Source organism: Rattus norvegicus, chromosome 6 (genome assembly GCF_021556685.1).
Source record: "Rattus norvegicus strain SHRSP/BbbUtx chromosome 6, alternate assembly SHRSP_T2T, whole genome shotgun sequence".
Taxonomy (NCBI): domain Eukaryota; kingdom Metazoa; phylum Chordata; class Mammalia; order Rodentia; family Muridae; genus Rattus; species Rattus norvegicus.
Window position 1 is genome coordinate 103,419,109 of NC_141539.1, and position 26,997 is coordinate 103,446,105.

The 26,997-nt window shown below is 35.8% G+C and overlaps 1 protein-coding gene across 28 annotated transcripts in view; it reads left to right on the forward strand.

Annotated features, from left to right (window-relative positions):
- Gphn (gephyrin) overlaps positions 1-26,997 on the forward strand; it is a 532,330-nt gene that overhangs the window by 100,912 nt on the left and 404,421 nt on the right. For 22 of the 28 annotated variants that reach the window (XM_087554593.1, XM_087554591.1, XM_087554596.1 and 19 more), the window contains exon 2: positions 13,967-14,045. In XM_087554593.1, the coding sequence (XP_087410719.1) occupies positions 13,967-14,045 (79 nt within the window). Of the gene's footprint in view, positions 1-1,509; positions 1,568-13,966; positions 14,046-26,997 lie in introns of all 28 variants that reach the window. The other 6 variants (XM_087554592.1, XM_087554602.1, XM_087554605.1 and 3 more) reach the window with 1 other exon arrangement.

Here is a 26,997-nt window from a genome sequence, read left to right on the forward strand (position 1 = left end):
ATGTATGTGGATTTTATCTTGGGTAATTTGAGTTTTTGGGCTAATAGCCACTTATCAGTGAGTGCATACCATGTGTGTCTTTTTTTTAAAATTTTTTTTTTATTAACGAGTATTTCTTATTTACATTTCGAATGTTATTCCCTTTCCCGGTTTCCGGGCAAACATCCCCCTAACCCCTCCACCTCCCCTTCTTTATGGGTGTTCCCCTCCCCACCCTCCCCCCATTGCCGCCCTCCCCCCAACAATCATGTTCACTGGGGGTTCAGTCTTAGCAGAACCAAGGGCTTCCCCTTCCACTGGTGCTCTTACTAGGATATTCATTGCTACCTATGGGGACAGAGTCCAGGGTCAGTCCATGTATAGTCTTTAGGTAGTGGCTTAGTCCCTGGAAGCTCTGGTTGCTTGGCATTGTTATTCATAAGGGGTCTCGAGCCCCTTCAAGCTCTTCCAGTTCTTTCTCTGATTCCTTCAACGGGGGTCCTATTCTCAGTTCAGTGGTTTGCTGCTGGCATTCACCTCTGTATTTGCTGTATTCTGGCTGTGTCTCTCAGGAGAGATCTACATCCGGCTCCTGTCTGCCTGCACTTCTTTGCTTCATCCATCTTGTCTAATTGGGTGGCTGTATATGTATGGGCCACATGTGGGGCAGGCTCTGAATGGGTGTTCCTTCTGTCTCTGTTTTAATCTTTGCCTCTCTATTCCCTGCCAAGGGTATTCTTGTTCCCCCTTTTAAAGAAGGAGTGAAACATTCACATTTTGATCATCCGTCTTGAGTTTCATGTGTTCTAGGCATCTAGGGTAATTCAAGCATTTGGGCTAATATCCACTTTTCAATGAGTGCATACCATGTGTGTTTTTCTGTGATTGGGTTACTTCACTCAGGATGATATTTTCCAGTTCCAACCATTTGTCTATGAATTTCATAAAGGCATTGTTTTTGATAGCTGAGTAATATTCCATTGTGTAGATGTACCACATTTTCTGTATCCATTCCTCTGTTGAAGGGCATCTGGGTTCTTTCCAGCTTCTGGCTACTATAAATAAGGCTGCTATGAACATAGTGGAGCACGTGTCTTTTTTATATGTTGGGGCATCTTTTGGGTATATGCCCAAGAGAAGTCTAGACTATTGTGTATTTCATCAGGATTTTCCAGTTTTGTTGAATATAGGGTTTTGAAGTAGGAGCTGATGATTTTTTTGAGTTTCCTCCGATCCTGTTGTCATGTCTCCCTTTTCATTTCTAACTTGGTTATTTTGGATACTCTCCCTGTGTCCTCTATTTAGTCTGTCTAAGGGTTTATCTATCTTGTTGATTTTCTTAAAGAATCAGCTCTTGGTTTTGTTGATTCTTTGTATAGTTCTTTTTACTTCCACTTTGTTGATTTCAGTCTTTAGTTTGATTATTTCATGCTGTCTACTCCTCCTGGGTGTATTTGTTAATTTTTGTTCTAAAGCTTTTAGGTGTGATGTAAGCTGCTCATGTACGCTCTCTCCTGTTTCTTTTTGCAGGCACTCAGAACTATGAGTTTTCCTCTTAGTCCTGCTTTCACTTTGTTCCATATTTTGGGTATGTTTTGCCTTCATTTTCATTCAATTCTAAAAAGTCTTTAATTTCTTTCTTTATTTCTCCCTTGACCAAATTATCATTGAGTAGATCATTGTTCATTCATGTATATGTGGGCTTTCTGTCATTATTGTTGTTATTGAAGAGCAGTCTTAGTCTGTGGTAATCTGATAGGATGTATGGGATTATTTCAATCTCCTTGTATGTATTGAGCCTTGTCTTGTGATTGTTTATATGGTCAATTTTGGGAAAGGTACCATAAGGTGCTGAGAAGAAGTTATAGTCTTTTGTTTTAGGATGAAATGTTATATAGATATCTCTTAAATACATTTGGTTTATAATTTCTGTTTGTTTCTCTGCATCTCTGTTTAGTTTCCATTTCAATGATCCATCCATTGCTGAGAGTGGGGTGTTGAAGTCTCCCACTATTATTGTGTGAGGTGCCATGTGTGTGTTGAACCTTAGTAAGGTTTCTTTTATGAATGTAGGTGCCCTTGCATTTGGAGCATAGATATTCAGGATTGAGAGTTCATCTTAGTAGATTTTTCTTTTGATGAATATGAAGTGTTCTTCCTTATTTTTTCTGAAAACGTTTGGTTGAAAGTCAATTGTATTCAATATTTGAATCTCTACTCCAGCTTGTTTCTTGGGACCGTTTGCTCAGAAAATTGTTTTCCAGCCTTTCACTCTGAGGTGGTGTCTTTCTTTGTCACTGAGGTGTGTTTTCTGTATGCAGCAAAATGCTGGGTCCTCTTTATGTATCCTTTCCATTAGTCTATGTCTTTTCATTGAGTCCACTGATGATGAGAGATATTAAGAAATAATGATGGTTGTTTCCTGTTATTTTTCTGGTTAGAGATGGAATTATGTTTGTGCCGCTCTCTTCCTTTTGGGTTGTTGCAAGATTACTTTCTTGCTTTTTTCTAGGGTGTAGTTTCCCTTCCTGTGTTGTAGTTTTCCATCTATTATCCTCTGTATGGCTGGACTTGTGGAAATATATTGCATAAGTTTGGTTTTTTCCTGGAGTTGCTTGGTTTCTTCATGTATGTTAATTGAGGGTTTTGCTGGACATAGCCTTCGCTGGCATTTGTGTTCTCTTAGGGTCTGTATGACATCTGCCCAGGATCTTCTGGCTTTCATAGTCTCTGGTGAGAAGTCTGGTGTAATTCTGATAGGTCTGCCTTTATATGTTAAAAAATTAACTTCAAGAAGTTACATAGCATGTGACTCCATTTTTTGCATCCCCCCAAAAGAAGCAAGCAAGCAAGCAAGCAAGCAAGCAAGCAAGCAAGCAAGCAAGCAAGCAAGCAAGCAAGCAAGCAAACAAAACCTGTAAGAATGAAGAACAGATCAATGATTGCCATGAGGACTAGATAGTATAGGTATGTAATACAGAGAGTAGTAACAAGCAGGTTATTTCTATCCTGGAGTTATTTCATAGTTTTGAAGTTGTTGTGTATCCTGGTAGTAGTTAAGCATGATATAAATTGATTTGAAACTGACTAAATCAGTACATGCCTATACATACAAATATTGGTGAAAGTTGAGGTTTGTATGCTAGTCAACAATAGTGTACAAATGTCAAATTTCCCTAACTTTGTTGTTACAATAAATGTCACAACTGGTGAAGCAGTGTGAATTCTATAGTTTTTTTTTCAAATTCTTATGATTGTGTGATTACTTCACTATAAACGTTATATTCTCATCAATTTTTTCTCTCATAGATTGTATTCTTCTATATCTTCTAAGAAACTCCCAAATTCTTAAAGAAATACTCAACAATATTCTAAAATGTATATTTAGAAGTTAAGCGATACTAAGTTTTAAGTCTGTTATGTATTTTAAGGATTATTTTACATATAGATTGAGGCTTGTATTAAAATAATTGTTTAATTGTTTAATTTTCCAACATTATGTGATGCAGACCTGTATTTCTTTTCTACTTTATTGCTTTTGTACCATTGTTTTGTCTTAAAACAAATGTGAGGATCTATTTCTGTTTTCTATTTTCTTTTGCCTCTGATTTTGTAGCAGTACAGCATTATTCTGATTATCGTACATTTATAATAAATTCCTAAAGCTTTTTATGCATTTTATTTCCATGGAAGCAGCTAAAGTCAGAGTACATGGACGTAGTGGGATAAGAGAAGCAAGATGAATAGGTTTGAATTTTTAGTATGTTGTTAAATAAATACAGTTGCTGTCACTATTATTTTTCTGGTCCACATATGGAGGGAAAGGAGGTGACTAAAGTACTAAAGTCTGTTTTATTTTGTTTTTATTTTTTGAGATGGGGCCTCACTGTATAGCCTTTGATGTTTTGGAATTCACTATGTAGATCTGGCTGGCCTCAAACTCATAACAGACCTAAAACTTACAAGATCTGCCTACTTCTACCTCCTGAGTACTGGTGTTTTACAGTGCTGAAATCCGAGGTGAAACATTTCAGTGTTATGTAAGTCCCTGAGCTGGTGTGATTTCCAAATTTCAGAAATTTCATAAAGAGGAACAATTGTGGGGCTTGTATCCAATCTGGCAAACAGCAAGAGGAGAGGAAAAAAAGCTACTGCTTTGGTATCAATACTATTTCTATACATTATGTGCTATTTGCTGTTCCCCAAGTTTGTAGTCATTCTATTGTTGTTACTGTTATTGCTGATATATGCATGTCAAGTAGTTTGATTAATGTTTTAGTGTGAGGAAAAATATTGTTTAACTGGATTAATTGGATTTTAATAAGTTTCCTATTCATTTTAATTTGTAAATAAAACCAACCCCTGAACTTATTCTGTGTGATTTCATCATATGTGTTTGAGCTTGTTTCATGAATGGTTCAGATAAGTGAAAAACTAATGGTGTCCACTGGGTGGCAGCCATCTACTAGATCCAAGGACCAGTTTGAAGAACTAGCTGGTTAAGGCTGATCAGCACAATTTGCTGAATTAGAGGCAGTACTTCTTCACCAGGAATTGGCTGGTGTCTTTGTGCCAATCTGTCTGAAGCTTGATTTCATCCTTTTGAGCTTAGAAAAGATATTTTTACTTTAAAAGAAATCCCAGAATTGTCAGTCCTGAAAATACGTGTGTGTGTGCGTGCATGTGTGTGTGCATATACATACCCCATACACACACACACACACACACACACACACACACACACACACACACTAAAAACAAACTCAGTAGGTTGTATTTGTGTATTCTATGTACATATACACATCTTTCTCTATATATAACAATGATAATCAAAAGCAGGTTATCAACTTGAGAGTAGGAGAGAACCATGAAGGTATTGAAAGAAGAGTGTTTTATGTAGGGTAGATGGGGAAATGATGTAATTCTGTTTCAAGTAAAAATATATTTTAAAAGTATCAGGTTGGGAGGAATGAGAGAATATGTACTGTGTTCTTTTCAGAAAAAAATGTTTGTCAACTACTGCAAGTATTTCAGTATGTTATATTCTCCTTTCGTTCTAGTTATAGGTAATAATAAATGAGAATAGCAGATTTACAGATACAACCTTGTATATTGCTGTAAGCTATGAAGGCCTAAGATTTCTGAGAAATTCTGAGCCAATCATGTTGATGCTTAGGGCTTGTTTTCTGATGAGATTGATTATAATCAAGCTATTATTCAAGCTTGTATTTTCACGATTGCTATTAGAATAAAAATATTCATTGGAGAAGAAAAATTCAATAGGAGTGCTAATAGTACATACTTTGAGGTAAATCGTTAGAAAACTGTAACCAGTATTTTGAATCTATATTATTTTTTTAAAGAAACACAAGTAAGAAAATGTGTATTAATTGGGTATAACAATTCTGCTGAGTTTTTACAATAATGTCTATAATAAGACTGCGTAATCATTTATTTTTTGGTTAATTGCAGGTAGTTATGAAGATGAAAGCAGTATGTTTGATTTTTTTTTTTTGTTGATAGTTTTTTGTTTTGTTGTTCATCTGCTTTTTGTTTTGTTTTTGTCTTTGGTCCTATCCCAATGCTAAATTTCAGAATTTGTGGTGTTCACATGTAGGCTTAGTGTTAGATATTTGATTTGTTGTAATAAAATTTAACTTGTATATCAGATACTGTTTTAGAAGATTAGGAATTTACAGTATGGTAAAAAGCAATTGGAATCTCAAATTAGGAAAACAATGTAGTTCCACTTACATTTTAATTTTTTACTATTAGAGCTATGTTTTATTAAATATAACCACTCTTAAATATTGAAATAATTATGTTTTACATAGAATCTTCTTTGTAGGAATAGGGAATACCAATATGTGAATCTCATATAAAAAGTATTATTTTAATGAATATCCAAGCGAACTACCAATGAACAAATTATATTATAGATAAACACTTACCTTTATCAGTTACTTTTAATTGTTAACGTTACATAATCTATAATCTCTTGGGAAATGTGTGATGATGAGGGATTGTCTAGGTTGCCTAGATTAGTTTAGCTTGTAAGCATGTCTGTGGTGGATTATCATGGGTGGCACCATTCCCTAGTCAAGGGATATTGGAATAGAAAAACTGAGCTTAGCACAAGCAAATGAGTGATACAGTCAGTCTCTCTTTGCCCCTGATTGTGGATGTGAATTTAACTAGCTATTTTGAGGTACCCCCACTGTGACTTCACTGCTGTGATAGACTATACCCTGGAAGTATAAGCTAAAATAAATCTCTTCTCCCTTAAGTTGCTTTTTTTCAGAGTATTTTTTTTTTAAAGATTTATTCATTTATAAGTACACTGTAGCTGTCCTCAGATACACCAGAAGAGGGCATCAGATCTCCTTACAGATGGTTGTGAGCCACCATATGGTTGCTGGGAATTGAACTCAGGACCTCTGAGCAGTCAGGTGCTCTTAACCGCTGAGCCATCTCTCCAGCCCTTTTCAGGGTATTTTATCACATCAACAGAAATGAAATCAGAACATCATTCAACATATTGTCCTTTATTCCAAAGTTGGTGTTTTCTTTCTCATTCTTATTTCTTATACTTTCATACTTTACCTTATATTTACAATAAATGTAGTCTTTTTTTGCCCTTCAAATTAATTTAGACCCTAAATGGACTCAGCAGGTTGTATTTATGTATTTATATCACAATAACAATTTAAAAAAGGGGAGACCAGAAATTGGAAAAGGAGCTGAGTAAAGAGGGACATAGAAGGAATTGGAGGAAGGAAAAGGAATGAGGGAGGAGGGGCATGATATAATTATGTCATAATTTCTTAAAAAGCAGAAAATCAAAGTATGTATTATATTGTTTGAACAATTTCATACTGAAACCTGTATCTTTCAGTATGAGTATTTTTTTGTGACTCATCCATATTGATAGATCTAACTCTTCATTGAAACTCCATCAAGTATTTTATTGTACTAGCATTTATTTGACTTTCCTTTTGGTATAGCTTAGTCTGGGCTGGTAGTTGCTAGATACATAACATCAGATGGCCTTGGAGTCCATTTCTCCTGCCTCCTTCCTTCTCTTCGTGCTAGAATTATGCATACCACACAGCCTATACTAACAATTATACTATTGTTAGTTTTAAATTTAACACCATTGTAAACAGCTCTTCAAAGAGTTATGTATATGTAACAATTTCCTTGGGGTATGTGTTTAAGTACCCAATTGTTGGCAAACAAACCTTTATTTTCAGTTTTACTAGCTTCATAATATTATTCTCTATATAGTAATATAACTTTATATCCTCAACAACAATTCAATTCATTGGAATTTTCATAAGACTTAGTATATTGGAATTAAAGTATTCACAATGTGATACATATCATTTGTATATTTGCTTAGTTTTTTATATCTATAAACATTTTTTTAAAAATGAAGCTCCAGTTCTTTGTGCTTTTTCTATTTTTTTCTAGTGGTGATTTGGTTAAATTTATCTTGTGCTGAAAAACCAAAGAAAAAAATAAAATGTTTTCATTATTAACTATCTTTGCTCTAAAAGATGGTATTTTTTCCTAGGGCAAAGTTTGAAGTCTGGTATCTAGGGGGTAACAGAAGAATGGTGCAGTGAGAGAGCAGTTGAGATCTAGTGTCTTACTTCTAGTTATCAGCGCACACAGTTAAACAAGCAGCACAACACAAGCCTCGCCATTTGATTCTAATGTCTTTGCAAGATAGTTATACTCCACCTTCCTGTATTCTGTTTTTTATGTAATTTGAAATATTTTTTTCTGCTTCCCTAAGTGGCTTAATCAGTTTCTAAGAAAATCAAGTGACATTATTTACCCATGTTGATTTCTTCCTGAATATTAACTATGACATTTAAGGTTATTTTTTTAACATGTCAAGAGAGTAAAAAATTGATGGTGATTGGAGGAAAAATTGTTTGCTTCCAAAGGAAGAATACCTCTTCTAGGAATCTTTGGTGCTAGGGGAAAAAATGATACTAGAAATGGAGAAGAGAAGAAATGAATGAGATTTGATGCATTTTTAATGTAAGATATTCTAAGCAGACTTGAATATTTTTTGGGCTATGTTTCTAAATTTTTCATTGGATGCATGGAGTTTGAAGAGTTTGTAAATAGGTAGCTCAATAAAAGGAAGTTGGGTGATTGCAGTGATGTGTGCATGCTCAGCGTCGACTCATCATCAAGTGTAAGAATCTGCTCATGCTTAGTGACATGAAAAGTGAAAGCTGTCAAGGGGCCGAAGGAAAAAGCCTACTGTGTGGAGTACAAATGTACCCCTGCCTTCAGTCTCCAGCCGAAGTCTAAGAGAAAGTGGACAAGTGCAGTCACACACCTGCCGTCACCTCTTCACACCCTCTCTTTGCTTTCTGATTTTTATGTGATTTGCCACAATTAATTGTAATCTTGGAAATCATGAGATGAGTTAAATCTTCCCTTAAATTGTTTCTTCAGATATTTTGTCAGAATGATGAAAATGATATTATTCAAATAAAATATCTGCATCTTATTGGTACAAAGCTATCTTATGTTTGGATATGATAGTATTCAATAGTGAAGTAAATGTGAATATTTTTGATATTTAATTTGTAATATATAACCTAATATTTAAACTTAATTCACGATGTATGAGACTAAGGTTTGCCATTGGAAAGATTTTATATGAAAGACAATGTAATATTCATTTTATTTGTTTTTAGAAAGGCAACTTTGGGCCTTTACTAGTGATTAGGCAAATACCTTTTAGAATATAAGATAAAAAGTATGAAAGTATTATATATTAGAATATAAGTATTAGAAATAATAAATATAAATAAGTGTTATATAAAGTAATATAGTATTGGAAGATAAGATCAAAAGTTATTTAGTATTATAGATGACTGCAACTGCAGTAAGACATTAACAATAAGGGATAGGAAACACTGAGATAGTGATTCTCAAATTTCCCAATGCTGCATCCCTTTAATACAGTTCCTCATATTGTAACAAACCCAACCACAAAGTTATTTTCATTGCTACTTCATAACTGTACTGTTATGAGTTGTAGTGTAAATATCTGTGTTTTCCAAGGGTGTTAGGTGACTCCTGTAAAAGAGTTATTCCATCCCCAAAGTGGTAGTGGTCTAGAGGTTGAGAAGCAGTGCTCTATGGAGATAGAATGTATCATACATTGTTGTGCTTCTTCCTGAATTGAGGTGTATGTGTCACAGTCTTTTGTGGCACAAGAAAGGGGAAAGCATTTATATTATTTTTCTTAAGTCATAGTACAAATGAATTTAAAATGATATGAATTACTTTGAACTATTTTTATCTTTTAGGATAGTTTTTTAAGTTTATCATTGTCTTCTTCTACCATAAAGTTTCAAATGATGTTACCTATTGTGTTTAGGGCTCAGATTACTCAGAAACTGTTTGATCTTAAATGCCACCTTGCATTTAATATATGAAGAGTTACAAGGGTAGAATTTACTTTTAAGTAGAACAGAGCATCTGTTGGAAAATAAGCATTTCTTCTTATAACAATAAAAATGAAGATAAAATATACATATTATTATTAAACAGAATTTACTTTAGAACAGATTTCAAGCCTTAGTTGCAAATTGTATGAGACTCGCTCTTTCTCTCTTGTCCTGATCATATTGAATACCATTAAATATTCCAGCTAAATCACTATGTGTCAGACTATATAAAACCAGACAAAACAGTCCAATTTTATGCTTCATCCAAGAGACACATCTTAAACATAAAGACTAAGGGATCACTGGAGAAATTGTACCATTCAAACACATAAGTGAAAGTGCATGAGGCTATACTAATTGTCAACAAAGCAGCCTTTAAATTAAGACTAGATATGAAAATTGGATTTTTGTAATAATAGTCAATGTTCCAGGAATTTATCACAATCAAATGAATATCACAAAGTAAGAATGTTTTAAAATATATAAACAAATTTCTAAATCATATTTGTGGAATTTATGATACATCTATCAGTAGTTGGTAAGATTTATAGATGACCCATAAGAGGGATGGAAGACCCAAATATCAATAGCAAAACGATGTGTAAGTTAACTGACAATGGAAGAACCTTTTCATTTTAGATGAAGATTATGTCCTTTAAAGTTTATATGAATGTTGACCAAGAGATCTCAGAAATGCCTATACACTTAACTTCTGATGGACACATATTCTAAAGACATACATTAGAGAAAGTATGCTTTCCATGAATCTTGCTAGGGAAACTGGATAGCCACATGCAGAAGACTGAAACTTGACTACTGGCTTTCACTTGTACAATAGTCTAGCAAGGTGTGCTAAAAGTATGCATTTAAGACTTGAAATGCTCAAATTTTAGGTAAAAACTAAGGGAATACTTTAAGATATTTGTACAGGTGAATGATTTCCTGAGTAGGTCTCCCAAAATACAAGAAACAAAACCAAAAATTGGTAGATAGAATAATATCAGGCTAAAAAAAAAAAAAAAGAAGAAAAAGAAAAAGAAAAAGAAAAAACCGCATTCAATCTTCTGTATCCATAAGCATACAATTATGGCATAAAAGACAACTTACAAAATGTTAAGAAAAATTTTCCCAACTCCAGAGACACCCAACACATTCAAAATTAAACTAGAAATCCCTTTTATGGGTTAATAATGCATGTTTTGAGATAGTGGCACAACTGATGTTCTTGCTAGTTTAATGCCAAGCTGATCCAACCTAGAGTGAGTTGGGAAGAGAAACATAATTGAAAAAAAAAAAAAAAAGAATATGCCCCTATCAGATTGGTCTGTGGGCATGCCTATGGTCTATTTTTTTTTTTTTTTTGTTTAATGACTTAAGTGCAGGGGCAAGCTCACTGTGGGTAGTGTCTTACCTGGACTGGTGGTCCTGGTTGTTATAAGAAAGCAGGATGAGCAAGCCTTGAAGAGCAGGCTAGTCTGGAAGTAACTTTTATTCATCTGATGTAACTGTCATCTTGGAGGCTTGCTGCTGAATAGGCTCACCCTTTCCAGCTCTTTCTGAACTCTGGCTGGCTGGTTCATCTCAGCTGTTCTGAGTCACACTCCTCCCCAAGCTGACTCTTTCAATCTGGCTTCTCTCAGTTTCTCACTGAATTGCTTTGTTTGGCCTCAAAGTAACCATGACAATTTATTCTAATCTTCTGGGTTCTTATTCTCTGACTCAAAGTGTCTCTGCTGTCCTTCACTGAACTATTTGAACTCACTGCTCTCTTAGTTGCCTCTTTTTCCTGTGATCTTTCTCTTGTGCATTGGGCATATCGTATCTCATTCTGTCAAATATTTCTGATTCATCACGTAGATGTCACTTTCAAAGATGGCTGCTTCCATCTACAGACTAACTTTACCTTCACTGTTTGGGATTAAAGGTGTGTACTAAAGCTGTGCCTATATTCCAGCCAAAAGGATAAAAGGCATGTTATTTCAGCTGGATTTCAGCTCAGAAAGTCTATGGATTTGATCCCTTGCCAGAATAGACATGTTGCTGGATTAAAATTCCTCTACAAGCCAGTAAGTAGGTTCATGGTCTCTGCATTAATTCTTGCCTCTAGGCTTCTGCCCTGATTTCTCTGTGATGGACCCTGCTGTGGTAACAAAAGCTGAAGCAAACTTTTCTCCCCAAGTTAGTTTTTGTCATGGTGTCTTGTCACAGCAGTAGAAAATCCAACACAGTTGGTATGGTACTTTCCACACATGAATGTGAGCCTGCGTTTGTATCCCCAGGCACCCATTTAAAATCAAGACATGGTTTCTTGTGCTTATAATTTCAGCTCCTTTCCACAGAGAAAAGTGCTTGCCCTAGCACACCTTTAACACTTGGGGGTAGAGGTAGATGGATCTTTGAGTTCCAGGTCCCAGGACAGCCAGAGCTACACAGTGAAACCCTGTCTCAGAAAACATAAAACAAACCAAAACAAAAAAATAGGTAAGGCTGAGAGTATTAAAAGAATACACAGATATTAAAGAATACACAGATATTAACCTCTGGCCTCTAAATGAAAGTAGCAAAGACCAGCTACATATGTATGCACACATATGCGCATACACACAAGCACATATGTGTATACCACATGGATACACAGAGATTTTAAATGTGCATAAATGTCTATATAATTCATCCAATTTGTTGTCATTATATTAGTCATTTTTAATTATTTAGAAGACATTTAGAAATAATAAAAGCTACATAATATACAGTGACAGCTCCTTGTACCAATCTATTTAACAGTGAATAGGGCTGGTAAAGTGGCTCAGTGCATACAGGTGCTTGCCACCATGCCAGTGACCTGAGCTTGATTTCCAGAGCCCACACAGTGGAAGAAGAGAGTGCATTCTGGCAAGTTACCCTCTGATCAGGTCATACATGACATGAGCCCTTCCCACCCTACCCATACAAAGCAAGGTGGGCAGATTTGAATAGACATTTCTCAAAAGGAGAAGTAGAGATATCAACAAATTCATGGAAAATGCTCAGTAGTATGAACCACATGGAAAGAAATATAAATGAAATATCTTCTTAATACGTTGGGTATATGAAAAATAATATAACTGGACATAATGGCACATACTTCATTTAAAAATCTGTTTACTTTAAGATATTTAATCTAATTTCTTCATTGTAAACTTACCCTTTCCTTTTGTGACTCATAAATACCCTTTGGTTACCCCCTCTAGGCTCCATAGAAGTTTTACTACTTATTGTAGATACCTCTCACTTGTTTTGTATGTTGCGTTTGCTATTCCTAAGTCTGCTTAGTCTTTTGAATCAATTTTTAGGTATTTTCTGAAGTTTCCAGTTCTGCCCAAAAGTATTGTGTTTCCTCTCTTCTCGACTGTTTATTTCTCACTGTTTGATTCCTGTATGACTTATGCTTGTTTTCATCTCTTCTTTGTTCTTTTTCATTTAGACATTTGTCAGCTGTTTTTTTTAAGTTCAATTATGTTAGGTTTTGTTACTTTGAGCTACATATGAAGCATACCAACTACTTAATTTCATATATTATAATATTATTTCTAAAATTATATAATTTTCTTTGGTAGATTTTAATTCTCTGTTAACTTTTCCATTTTTCGACTACTGGTGAGAATTTTTCTTTGCCTCATGTTAAATAGTTGTTTTGCTTTGTTTCTTTTTACTTTTTATACTTGTATTTAAAAAGTAAATTATATCTTCCTATAATTTTTTTGTGATTTTTCTCTTAGTTGTTGTTGATGCTTTATGTTCCATCTCATACTTGTAAGTTATTATATATACGTGTTACCCATGGGTGGTATAGTAAACATGGACATAATAGTGCCTTTTCTTTAATTCTAAATTAATCAGAGGAGAAGCCAGTTGTCCTCCAAAACTCAATTGTTTGAACTTTGATGGCTTTTAGACTATCTACCTATCCTGTAATTTTCAAGAGCTGTAATAGTTTTCTTTTCCCCAAATCTCTTTTGATTCTTCATCTATATAAATGGTAAAAATTCTTAGAAATAAAAAAAAATCAGTACATTGAAATTACACAAAAGAAGCTATTTCTGTTCTACTAGTTCATTATATTCTTTTATTTTCATTGATCTCTGCTATTTCAAACAAATGTTATAGCAAGAATACCAGCGTTGATTGTCTCTTTTATTTTAGATGTTGTAGGAACAGGGTCTTGCCACTATGTATCAGTAAATTAATCTTCTAGATGTAAGAACAGAATTTGCACATTTTAATTCCCTTATATGTTACATTTATATAAGGTCACTGTGTTTTAATTAGCTACTTGTCATTGAAATGTTCGCTTTACTGAAATATTAATTGTTAGTATATTTTCTTCAAGTTAACATGCAATAAAATTAATGATGTTTAGGAAAAAAACAAAAAGGATAAATTTCATTTAAAATTGTATTTCACCAAATCTAACTATAGTAAAACATAAACAAAACTTAATTTTTCTTTTTCCCTTTCTTGTTTAGTGAGTGATAGCTGCTTCAGGAATCTTGCAGAAGACCGCAGTGGGATAAATCTAAAAGATCTCGTCCAGGATCCTTCTTTGTGAGTATTTGGTTTTTATCATCAAGTATAATTTAAAACTTTATTTTTGTATTTACTTAAAAAACAGTTTTCACAGCTAATTTTTAAATTTTTCTGGTAATTTTTTTAAATTTAGTGAAGACTAATGCCATATATATGTAATATTTATATTTATATGAAAAAATTTAGAAAACTTTAGAAAAGATGGTGTCATTCTTAAAGGTTGATTTTTCAAAAACACTCATAACTGGTAACAGCAATGTGGCAGTAGATAGTGGTCAAACGAACTACTTACTAATTGATTTGTTTGGGGAGATGAGAGTAAATTTGCTTACATCAATTTTAAGTTTCTTCCAATATCTTATGAATGATAACTGTTCTTAAAATTAGAAATATAAATTTATCACATTTAACATTCTATGTTAGAAAACTGCATAGCATAGAAAGTTTAAGAGTTTTGTAGAATTTACTATTTTTTTTAAATTTTTGTTTGTTGAGATACTGTCTCAGCCCATGTGGCTTGCAAGTCAGTCTATAGCCTAGGCCTGCCTCCAAGTCATGGTCTTTCTGCCTCTGCCTCCTAAGTGTCATGGATCTTAGCCCACTATGTTCCTTCCTGTTCTTTAAATTGTTCTTTAAATTTTAATTTGCTTTTTGTTTGCTTCCCAGATCAATTTCATTCCTTATAAGCCTATATTTTAGTTTAATGTTATTATCTTTTAATTTCATGACGTTTTGGAATTTTATGTATTTTGAGCAGTAAGTTCAAAAAAGCAGGACTCAAAGAGTCTATTTCACACTATAGATTTAATGTGATAGTATGCTGTAATTATCAAGACATCTCAATGATTTAAAGTCTTAAGGCTCGTTTGATGTTATATTTCCACTAATAACATATCTGCCTGTACATAATTTTCAGTCTCTTAAGAAATTATTCTACATGTAAAATAATTTAACTTTTTTCCTCTTTTAGTAGAGTAATTCATATTGTCTTAAGTTACAAACATTAAACTGTTTCTTCTGGAGAGATGGCTGTGATAATACTTTTATAGCTGTAGTCAGTTGCATTCTATATAGAGCTTAATTTTCTTTACTTTCAAAACAGTCTTAATTGTATGATATACATGAGACAAAAAGTTATCCAATTTGTATTTTGAACTTCTTTTATAAATCTTTAGAAATTTATATATTACATATGCATATTTGCCTATATATATGTGTGTGTGTGTGTGTGTGTGTGCGCGTGTGTGTGTGTGTGTGTGTGTGTGTGTGTGTGTGTGTGTGTAGCACACATCTGAAGTACCTGTGGAGGAAACAACATAGCGATTTTTTATATATATAATATACATATTTTATATATGTAATATTATGAATGATTTGATTTAAGTTTATGTTGGACAAAAATTAGACAGAACACTTGTATCTACATGTATATATTTTTTCATCTTTACTAACTTGAGTATTTCTTATTTACATTTCGATTGTTATTCCCCTTCCCAGTTTCCAGGCCAACATCCCCCTAACCCCTTCCTCTCCCCTTGGTGTTCCCCTCCCCATACTCCCCTCATTACCGCCCTCTCCCCAACAATCACGTTCACTGGGGGTTCAGTCTTGGCAGGACCCAGGGCTTCCCCTTCCACTGGTGATCTTACTAGGCTATTCATTGCTACCTATGAGGTCAGAGTCCAGGGTCAGTCCATGTATAGTCTTTAGGTAGTGGCTTAGTCCCTGGAAGCTCTGGTTGCTTGGCATTGTTGTACATATGGGGTCTCAAGCCCTTCAAGCTCTTCCAGTCCTTTCTCTGATTCCTTCAACGGGGGTCCTGTTCTCAGTTCAGTGGTTTAATGATGTCATTCGCCTAGGTATTTTCTGCATTCTGGCTGTGTCTCTCAGGAGAGATCTACATCCGGTTCCTGTCAGCCTGCACTTCTTTGCTTCATCCATCTTATTTGGTTTGGTGGCTGTATATGTACTGGCTACATGTGGGGCAGGCTCTGAATTGGTGTTCCTTCTGCCTCTGTTCTAAACTTTGCCTCCCTATTCCATCCCAAGGGTATTCTTGTTTCCCTTTTAAAGAAGGAGTGAAGCATTTGCATTTTGGTCAACCTTCTTGAGTTTCATGTGTTCTGTGCATCTAGGGTAATTCGAGCATTTGGGCTAATAGCCACTTATCAATGAGTGCATACCATGTATGTCTTTCTGTGATTGGGTTTACCTCACTCAGGATGATATTTTCCAGTTCCAACCATTTGCTTATGAATTTCATAAAGTCATTGGTTTTGATAGCTGAGTAATATTCCATTGTGTAGATGTACCACATTTTCTGTATCCATTCCTCTGTTGAAGGGCATCTGGGTTCTTTCCAGCTTCTGGCTATTATAAGGCTGCAGTGAACATAGTGGAGCACGACGTGTTGGGGCATCTTGGGTATATGCCCAAGAGAGGTATAGCTGGGTCCTCAGGTAGTTCAATGTCCAATTTTCTGAGGAACCTCCAGACTGATTTCCAGAATGGTTGTACCAGTCTGCAATCCCACCAACAATGGAGGAGTGTTCCTGTTTCTCCACATCCTGGCCAGCATTTGCTGTCACCTGTGTTTTTGATCTTAGCCATTCTCACTGGTGTGAGGTGAAATCTCAGGGTTGTTTTGATTTGCATTTCCCTTATGACTAAAGATGTTGAACATTTCTGTTTCTCAGCCATTCGGCATTCCTCAGCTGTGAATTCTTTGTTTAGATCTGAACTCCATTTTTTAATAGGGTTATTTGTCTCCCTGCAGTCTAACTTCTTGAGTTCTTTGTATATTTTGGATATAAGGCCTCTATCTTTTGGTAAAGATTGGTAAAGATCTTTTCCCAATCTGTTGGTTGCCGTTTTGTCCTAACAACAGTGTCCTTAGCCTTACAGAAGCTTTGCAGTTTTATGATATCCCATTTGTCGATTCTTGATCTTAGAGCATAAACCATTGGTGTTTTGTTGAGGAAATTTTCTCCAGTGCCCATGTGTTCGAGATGCTTCTGCATTTTTTCTTCTATTAGTTTGAGTGTTTCTGGTTTGATGTAGAGGTCCTTGATCCACTTGGACTTAAGCTTTGTACAGGGTGATAAAAATGGATCTATCTGCATTCTTCTACGTGCTGACTGCCAGTTTAACCAGCACCATTTTCCGAGAATGCTATCTTTTTTCCATTGAATGGTTTTGACTCCTTTGTCAAAAATCAAGTGACCATAGGTGTGTGGGTTCATTTCTGGATCTTCAATTCTATTCCACTGGTCTATCTGTCTGTCTCTATAACAATACCATGCAGTTTTTATCACTATTGCTCTGTAATACAGCTTGAGTTCAGGGATAGTGATTTCCCTGGAAGTCATTTTATTTCTGAGGATAGTTTTAGCTATCCTGGGTATTTTTGTTTGTTTGTTTGTTTGTTTGTTTTAATTCCAGATGAATTTGCACATTGTTCTGTCTAACTATCTGAAGAGTTGGATTGGAATTTTGATGGGGATTGCATTGAATCTGTAGATCGCTTTTGGTAAAATGGCCATTTTTACTATATTAATCCTGCCCATCCATGAGCATGGGAGATCTTTCCATCTTCTGAGAACTTCTTTAATTTCTTTCTTCAGAAGCTTGAAGTTCTTATCACACAGAACTTTCACTTGCTTGGTTAAAGTCACACCGAGGTATTTTATATTATTTGCGACTATTATGAAGGGTGTTGTTTCCCTAATTTCTTTCTCAGTTTGTTTCTTTTTTGTGTAGAGGAAGGGTACAGATTCATTTGAGTTAATTTTATACCCAGCCACTTTGCTGAAGTTGTTTATCAGCTTTAGTAGTTCTCTGGTGGAACTTTTGTGATCTCTTAAATATACTATCCTATCATCTGCAAATAGTGATATTTTGACATCTTTTCCAATCTGTATCCCCTTGATTTCCTTTTGTTGTCTAATTGCTCTGGCTAGGACTTCAAGAACTATATTGAATAACTAGGGAGAGAGTGGGAAGCCTTGGTTAGTCCCTGATTTTACTGGGATTGCTTCACATTTCTCTCCATTTAGTTTAATGTTAGCTACTGGTTTCCTGTATATGGCTTTTATTATGTTTAGGTATGGGTCTTGAATTCCTATTATTTTCAGGACTTTTATCATGAGGGGGTGTTGAATTTTGTCAAATGCTTTTTCAGCATCTAATGAAATGATCATGTAGTTTTGTTCTTTCAGTTTGTTTATATAATGGATCACGTTGATGGTTTTCCGTATATTAAACCATCTCTGCATGCCTGGGATGAAGCCTACTTGATCATGGTGGATGATTGTTTTGATGTGCTGTTGGATTTGGTTTGCAAGAATTTTATTGAGTATTTTTGCATCGATATTCATAAGGGAAATTGGTCTAAAGTTCTCTTTCTTTGTTGGGTCTTTGTGTGGTTTAGGTATAAGAGTAATTGTGGCTTCATAGAAGGAATTCGGTAGTGCTCCATCTGTTTCAATTTTGTGGAATAGTTTGGATAGTATTGGTATGAGGTCTTCTATGAAGGTCTGATAGAATTCTGCACCGAACTGATCCGGATCTGGGCTCTTTTTGGTTGGAGACCTTTAATGACTGCTTCTATTTCTTTAGGAGTTATGGGGTTGTTTAAATGGTTTATCTGTTTCTGATTTAACTTCGGTAACTGGTATATGTGTAGGAAATTGTCCATTTCCTCTAGATTTTCAAATTTTGTTGAATAAAGAGTTTTATAGTAGGATCTGATGAGTTTTTTAATTTACTCTGATTCTGTTTCCCCTTTCATTTCTGATTTTGTCAATTTGAATATACCTCTGTGTCCTCTGTTTAGTCTGGCTAAGGGCTAGACTATCTTGTTGATTTTCTCAAAGAACCAACTTTTGGTCCTGTTGATTCTTTGTATGGTACTTTTTGTTTCTACTTGGTTGATTTCAGCTCTCAGTTTGATTATTTCCTGCCTTCTACTCCTCCTGAGTGTATTTGCTTCTTTTTGTTGTAGAGCTTTTAGGTGTGCTGTCAAGCTGGTGACATATGCTCTTTCCTGTTTCTTTCTGCAGGCCCTCAGAGCTATGAGTTTTCCTCTTAGCACAGCTTTCATTGTGTCCCATAACATTGGGTATGTTGTACCTCCATTTTCATTAAATTCTAAGAAGTCTTTAATTTCTTTCTTTATTTCTTCCTTGACCAGGTTATCATTGAGTAGAGCATTGTTCAACTTCCATGTATATGTGGGCGTTCTTCCCTTATTGTTGTTGAAGACCAGCTTTAGCCCACGGTAGTCTGATAGGATGCATGGGATTGTTTCTGTCTTTCTGAATCTGTTGAGGCCTGTTTTATGACCAATTATGTGGTCAGTTTTGGAGAAAGTACCATGAGGAGCTGAGAAGAATGTATATCCTTTTGTTTTAGGATAGAGTGTTCTATAAATATCTGTTAAATCCATTTGGTTCATGACTTCTCTTAGTCTGTCTATGTCTCTGTTTAATTTCTGTTTCCATGATCTGTCCATTGATGAGAGTGGGGTGTTGAAATCTCCTACTATTATTGTGTGAGGTGCAATGTGTGCTTTGAGCTTTAGTAAGTTTCTTTTATATATGTAGGTGCCCTTGTATTTGGAACATAGCTATTTAGGATTGAGAGTTCATCTTAGTGGATTTTTACTTTGATGAATATGAAGTGTCCTTCCTTATCTTTTTTGATGACTTTTAGTTGAAAATTGATTTTATTCGATATTAGAATGGCTACTCCAGCTTGCTTCTTCATACCATTTGCTTGGAAAGTTGTTTTCCAGCCTTTCACTCTGAGGTAGTGTCTGTCTTTGTCTCTGAGGTGCGTTTCCTGTAGGCAGCAGAATGCAGGGTCCTCATTGCATGTCCTGTTTGTTAATCTATGTGTTTTTATTGGGGAGTTGAGTCCATTGATGTTTGAGAGATAAAGGAATAATGATTGTTGCTTCCTGTTATATTCATATTTGGATGTGAGATTATGTTTGTGTGCCTTTCTTCTCTTTGTTTTGTTGCCAAGATGAATAGTTTTCTTGCTTTTTCTAGGGCTTAGCTTGCCTCCTTAGAGTCTGGTGAGAAGTCCGGTGTGATTCTGATATGTCTGCCTTTATATGTTACCTGACCTTTTTCCCTTACTTTTTTTTTTATTATTTATTAACTTGAGTATTTCTTATTTACATTTCAAGTGTTATTCCCTTTCCCGGTTTATGGGCCAACAACCCCCTAACCCCTTCCTCTCCCCTTCTTTATGGGTGTTCCCCTCCCAATCCTCCCCCCATTGCCGCCCTCCCTCCAACAATCACGTTCACTGGGGGTTCAGTCTTAGCAAGACCCAGGACTTCCCCTTACACTGGTGACCTTACTAGGACATTCAATACTACCTATGAGGTCAGAGTCCAGGTCATTCCAGCAGAAAGCAGGGTCCTCGTTGCGTATCCAGTTTGTTAATCTATGTGTTTTTATTGGGGAGTTGAGGCCATTGATATTGAGAGATATTAAGGAATAGTGATTATTGCTTCCTGTTATATTCATATTTGGATATGAGGTTATGTTGTCTGCTTTTCTTCTCTTGGTTTTGTTGCCAAGACAATTACTTTCTTGCTTCTTCTAGCGTATAGCTTGCCTCCTTATGTTGGGCTTTACCATTTATTATCCTTTGTAGTGGTGGATTTGTAGAAAGATACTGTGTAAATTTGGTTTTGTCATGGAATATCTTGGTGTCTCCATCTATGTTAATTGAGAGTTTTGCTGGATACAGTAACCTGGGCTGGCATTTGTGTTCTCTTAGGGTCTGTTTGACATCAGTCCAGCATCTTCTGGCTTTCATAGCCTCTGGCGAAAAGTCTGGTATGATTCTGATAGGTCTTTCTTTATATGTTACTTGATCTATTTCCCTTACTGCTTTTAATATTCTTTCTTTATTTTGTGCATTTGGTGTTTTTACTATTATGTGACAGGAGGAGTTTATTTTCTGGTCCAATCTATTTGGAGTTCTGTAGGCTTCTTGTATGCTTATGGGTATCTCTTTCTTTAGGTTAGGGAAGTTTTCTTCTATGATTTTGTTGAAGATATTTACTGGTCCTTTGAGCTGGGAGTCTTCACTCTCTTCTATACCTATTATCCTTAGGTTTGATCTTCTCATTGAGTCCTGGATTTCCTGTATGTTTTGGACCAGTAGCTTTTTCTGCTTTACATTATCTTTGACAGTTGAGTAGATGACTTCTATTGAATCATCTGCTCCTGACATTCTCTCTTCTTTCTCTTGTATTCTGTTGGTGAAGCTTGTATCTACGGACCCTTGTCTCTTCTTTTGGTTTTCTATATCCAGGTTGTTTCTATGTGTTCTTTCTTGATTGCTTTTATTTCCATTTTTAATTCCTTCAACTGTTTGTATTTTCCTGGAAGTCTTTCAGGGATTTTTGTGATTCCTCTCTGTATGTGTCTACTTCTTTATTTATGTTTTCCTGTGTTTCTCTAAGGGAGTTCTTCACGTCTTTCTTGAAATCCTCCAGCATTATGATCAAATATGATTTTGAAACTAGATCTTGCTTTTCTGGTGTGTTTGGATATTCAGTGTTTGCTTTGGTGGGAGAATTGGGCTCCGATGATGCCATGTAGTCTTTGTTTCTGTTTCTTGGATTCCTGCGTTTGCCTCTTGCCATCAGATTATCTCTAGTGTTACTTTGTTCTTCTATTTCTGACAGTGGCTAGACTGTCCTATAAGCCTGTGTGTCAGGGGTGCCGTAGACCTATTTTCCTCTTTTCTTTCAGCCAGTTATGGGAACAGAGTGTTCTGCTTCCGGGCATGTAGTTTTACCTATCTACAGGTCTTCAGCTGTTCCTGTGGGCCTGTGTCCTGAGTCCACCAGGCAGGTCGCTTGGAGCAGGAAGGTTTGTTGTACCTGTAGTCCTGAGGCTCAGGTTTGCTTGTGGGGTGTTGCTTATGAGCTCTCCGAGGGGGCAGCAACCAGGAAGGTCTGCGACTCCCTTTCCGGGATCTTCTGTGCACCAGGGTTCTAGATGGCGTTTGGTGTTTTCCTCTGGAATCAGTAATGTGGGCAGAGTGTAGTCTCCTCTGTTTTCCCAGGCGTGTCTGCCTCTCTGAAGGTTTAGCTCTCCCTCCCACGGGATTTGGGTGCAGAGAACTGTTTATCTGGTCAGTCCCTTACGTTTTTTTGCGGTGTCTCAGACGCAGGGGACCTGCTGCTGCTGTGCCCTTATCCAAGGGAACCCAGTTTCCTCTTGGGCCAGGGATGTGGGCAGGGGTGGGCAGTGTTGGTGGTCTCTTCCGCTCTGCAGCATCAGGAGTGCCCACCTGTCTGGACGGTGAGGTCTCTCTCCCACGGGGTTTGGGAGCAAGGAGCTGTAGGCCAAGATCTACATGTATATTTCTTAAATGTGAAAAATGGTATTTGCTTATATATTTACAAGTTTTACCTATTTTGGTGGTATGTTGGGTGTTTTGATATTTCGGTAACACCACCATATCCCCCGAGTATACTTGTCATCTCACTGCAGCGTCACTGATTAAGTGATATTTTCGTCCCTTGGATCATGACATTAAATATGAAGGAAAGACCGGATTGCTGTTTGGGAAGTAATCATCTCTAACTATATACTGTACTTATCTGCTGGTATTAAGACAGGTTGCTATGGTGAATTGAATTTCTTAAAAATGTCAGTCAGTAGAGTATAAACAGTGGCTCCTGAAGTAGTTATTCCCCATAAAGCTGGACATTCTCACTGCATTTTCATAAAGGTTAAAATTTAGGTATCAATTTTAATGAATTATTTAGGAAATTTCAAAGTATTTTTAAAATCTTTATTATATAAATTAGAGTTTTTGTCTTTCATATTTTTGTTTTACTATAGACAGATTTCATTTAATATTAATATTTTCTAGCAACAACATTAAAATTACCAGTTTTCAATTTGCTACCCACAGTTTTGTTAATTCTAAAAAATTTACTAGAGCTGTCTTGTAAGTAACACCTTTAAATGTAAGGTTTTCTCAGTTTCACTTTTTACAAATTATATGCTCATTAGTCTGTAGTATATATATATTGTAATGATATAGTCTACCATCATATATCATAGTTGGTGCCATGACATGTTAAGGCTACAATCCCCAAAATATATTGGGGCTTTTTAAAAGGCATCTTTACTTTTGTCCTCTACATGCCCGACAGTAACTAGTTAACTTTTCATTACTTTTTTTTTTTTTTAAGAACTCAACCAAAAAGCATTGGCAATGCTTAGATTTATTTATTTAACGTATGTGAATACACTGTGGCTGTCCTCAGACACACCAGAAGAGGGCATCAGATCCCATACAGATGGTTGTGAGCCACCATGTGGTTGCTGGGAATTGAACTCAGGACCTCTGGAAGAGTGATCAGTGCTCTTAACCCCTGAACCATTCCTCCAGCCCTGCACTGCTCTTATACATTCAACAATATTAACAAGTCCTAAGGCAGTCGGTGAGAGACCATAGTGCTTGCTGTTAATATAACAATCCAAAAAAGATTGGAGAAAACGAAGAAAGGAGTTGCCCGTGTCACTTTCCCCCACAACATTTAAACAGTCCAACAAGGAAAAAGAAATTGTATGGTGGGGGGGGGGGAGAGAAAATCAAGTACAGGTCTTATTCTTGAAACACAGTTTAAGCCTTGTCATTTTGAAACCTGTGCAAAGGTCCAGGATCTCTGCTATTGTCAGTCAAATACTTGTGGAGTAAGCTGCTTGATCCGGGTTTAAGCAAGTGGCTGATTATAGTCTTTACCCCTCCTCTAAACTTGAGAGGTAGAATGTAGAGCAAGATTTCAGTTACCAGTGATCAGAACAGAAAAGCAGGATAGGGCTTTGTTTTAGGCCCTGGGAAATGGTAAGATTTCTATCTGCAATATTTTACACTAGTATAGATCTGGGTCACACTTGCTCTCTCTTCTTAAGTATGTGTAGGCCCCTGTGTCTTTGGAAGAGGGATGCAATACAGTAGAAAATAAACCCTTGTGGCCAAATCAACTGCCATCACTAACCATCTACTACCTGAACTACAACCTTGGACAGCATAGTGTGGTAGTATGATCAAGGCACACACAGGAGACATTGCTCTGGAACTTAGTTGTACTGGTGAAACTGTATTGGGTAGATTGTTAAGCCTGATTGCAGTTCCAGCCACTGGCATAGCTCCTGTGTTGTAGGAACATATGCAGTTCTGGTAAGGCATACTTTGGCTAGCTCTGAATACAGCTGCTTTCTTTGGTTTTAGGCCCTGTGTGCATCAATGTAGACAACTCACATCAGTGTTGGCCTGGTCCTACCCAATGTTCTCCTGGTCTTAGAAGGATGTGGGTTCAGTGTATGACAAAATTATTCTATTGGAAGCCACAAATGTGATATAGGACCCTGGGGTAGCCCATCCATGATGACTTTGTCTCAAGTTGGGTAGAATCCCACAGAGATTAACCATTGTTGGTGACAGAGGTTTGTTATTTCTGGTCTTTCTAAAAGAACACACTAACATACTTTGGATAAACTGAGGATTGGATTAACACACTAGTCTCTAGACAGTGACAGAATGCCAAATTCTGGAATTGGGCTTCTGAATAACAGATGTGGTTATAAAATCTAGGGAAACAAACAACTGACTTAGAGTTTCTGGTCAAAAGGGCACCAACAAAACTGGAACAAGAAGAATGAGCCACCAATGCCTAGATAGTATTCAATGTGAAAAACTTCAGCAATTTTCAGGAAATCATTTCCTTACTTCCAATGAAAATAAAGTTCTGACAATGTGAAGAATATTCCTTGTGGGAGGATTCTCAGAATCAATTAAAGACATCTACCTCAAAGAAACTGAATGAGCTTGAGGAAAACAGAAATGTCTTAATACTCTCACAATGCTACCTTTCCTTCCTTCCCCACTGTACTTGGTATTGTACTGACTTGAGTATTCTAGCCACGTGCTCAATCATTGAGCTATATAAGATAACAAAGATGTGCATACAAATTTTTATAATTAAACATACATTTTCAATCTGAAATATATACTCAGAAAATAAAAGCATAGAAATAATCATCAATTAGTGAGTTCAGAGCAGGCTGTTGTAAAACGTGTAATTGGGAGAAAAAGGAGAAAAAAAGGGTAAGGAGAAAAGAGAACGTTTGGGAACCTTGTTTAGAGAGCAAACTTGTATTATTGGAGTTCAGGGATGTAAAAATACTAAAGGACTAGAACGTTTATTAAAAGCAATAATAGAATGAAACTTATAAAATCTAGAAAAGCATTCAAACATACTGATTAAAGAAAGGTCAAAAGTTACCTGGCAGATTTAACAGCTACTTCAAGACATAATTACCATTGTAAATGTGAAAGAGAAAGTCCTAAGGCTGCCAGAGAAAAAAACTTCTGAGGGATGTCTCAGTTCACTTTACTGTAAACGTCTCAGCAGAACCTTAAAGATGAAAGAGTGCCATGAGATTTTCCAAATACTAAAGATGTATTAAACAAAACAAACAACAAAAATGTGCAGTCAAAAATACCTATGAAAGCTATTAGACAACAAGATACAAAGATATCCTCAGACAAAGGCTGGTAAAATATATTTTCACACCGTTTCACAAAAATGCCGAAGGATGCTCTTCAAACTGGAAAAGATATTAATGAGTAAAAATAGATTATGGGAACTTATACATGTATTCATTGATATAAATAATTATACAAGTTAAAATGATCTAATTGTAAAAGCACAGTGACTAGACCATTTATATCTTAAGCTAGAAGATTTTAAAATAGTCATTTAGAATGTAACATTAATATATTAAGAGAGAACCAATATAAAAAATAACTATTGTTCAGCAGGGTGACTGTAGATAATACTGATACACTATGTGTTTTGAAAGCTACAAGAAGGGAATTTTGAAAATTTTTACTATACTGAATCATAAATGTCTGAGAAAATACACATGCATGCATGTGTACATGCATGCACAAGCACAAGGTGATGGTTTAAATGCCCCCAGTAGACTCATGAATTTAAACACTTAGTCCCCAGTTGGTAGAGCTGTTTGAGGAATTTTTGGAGCCTTGCCAGAAGAAGTATGCTACTGCGGGAAGCTTTGAGCATGCACTCCACTTCTGATTTGCTCTTTTGTCTTCCTGTGTGATGAAATATAGTAAGTCAGATTCCTGCTCTGACCATTCACTGATTCCATGGTTCTCCTGCCTTTATGGGCCCCATCCCTTCTGGAACTATAAGCCAAAGTAAAATCTTATATAAATTGCTCTTAGTCATTTAAAAAACATTTAAAAGCCTTTTAAATTTGGTTTGATTTGCATGAATGTTTGTTTGCATTGTACATGTATGTGCCATGTGTGTGCCAGAAGAGGGTGTTGGGTCTTGGTTCCCTTGTTGCTGGAGTTGTGGTTGCCTGTAGGCTATTTTGTGGGATCTGGAGCTCAAACTTGAATTACCAAACAAGTGCTCTTAACACTCACATAATTGTCTAGCCCCATTGTCTTTTTTTTTTTTAATCACAATGGAAAATAGCACAGATACAAATGATTATTAGTACATCACACAGCGCTGCTTTAGTACATATAACTTTTTTGTTTTTCTTTAAAAGCTGCATAGAATGAAAGTGTTTTGAGGCAGAATTTAAAGGTGTAATATAAATATATATACTTTATTTAGCTCTTTCATTTTTCAGGTTCAGAATTAGACTTATTTAGGAAAGTATTTACAAAATCATGAAAAAGTTAAAATACCAGGTTAGCTCTAGGGAGTGGAATTTCGCAGCTAGTTTTATTTCTTTCACTTTATCATTTTCTGTTTTTCTCTTTTAGTCTTACAATCAGGCTTTTTTCATGAGTCAAGCAAAATGAATTCTGCTTTACTCCTACTTCCCACCTTCCCTTCTTGCTCAATGGTATTGGTTAAATATAAAAATCTCACGGAAAA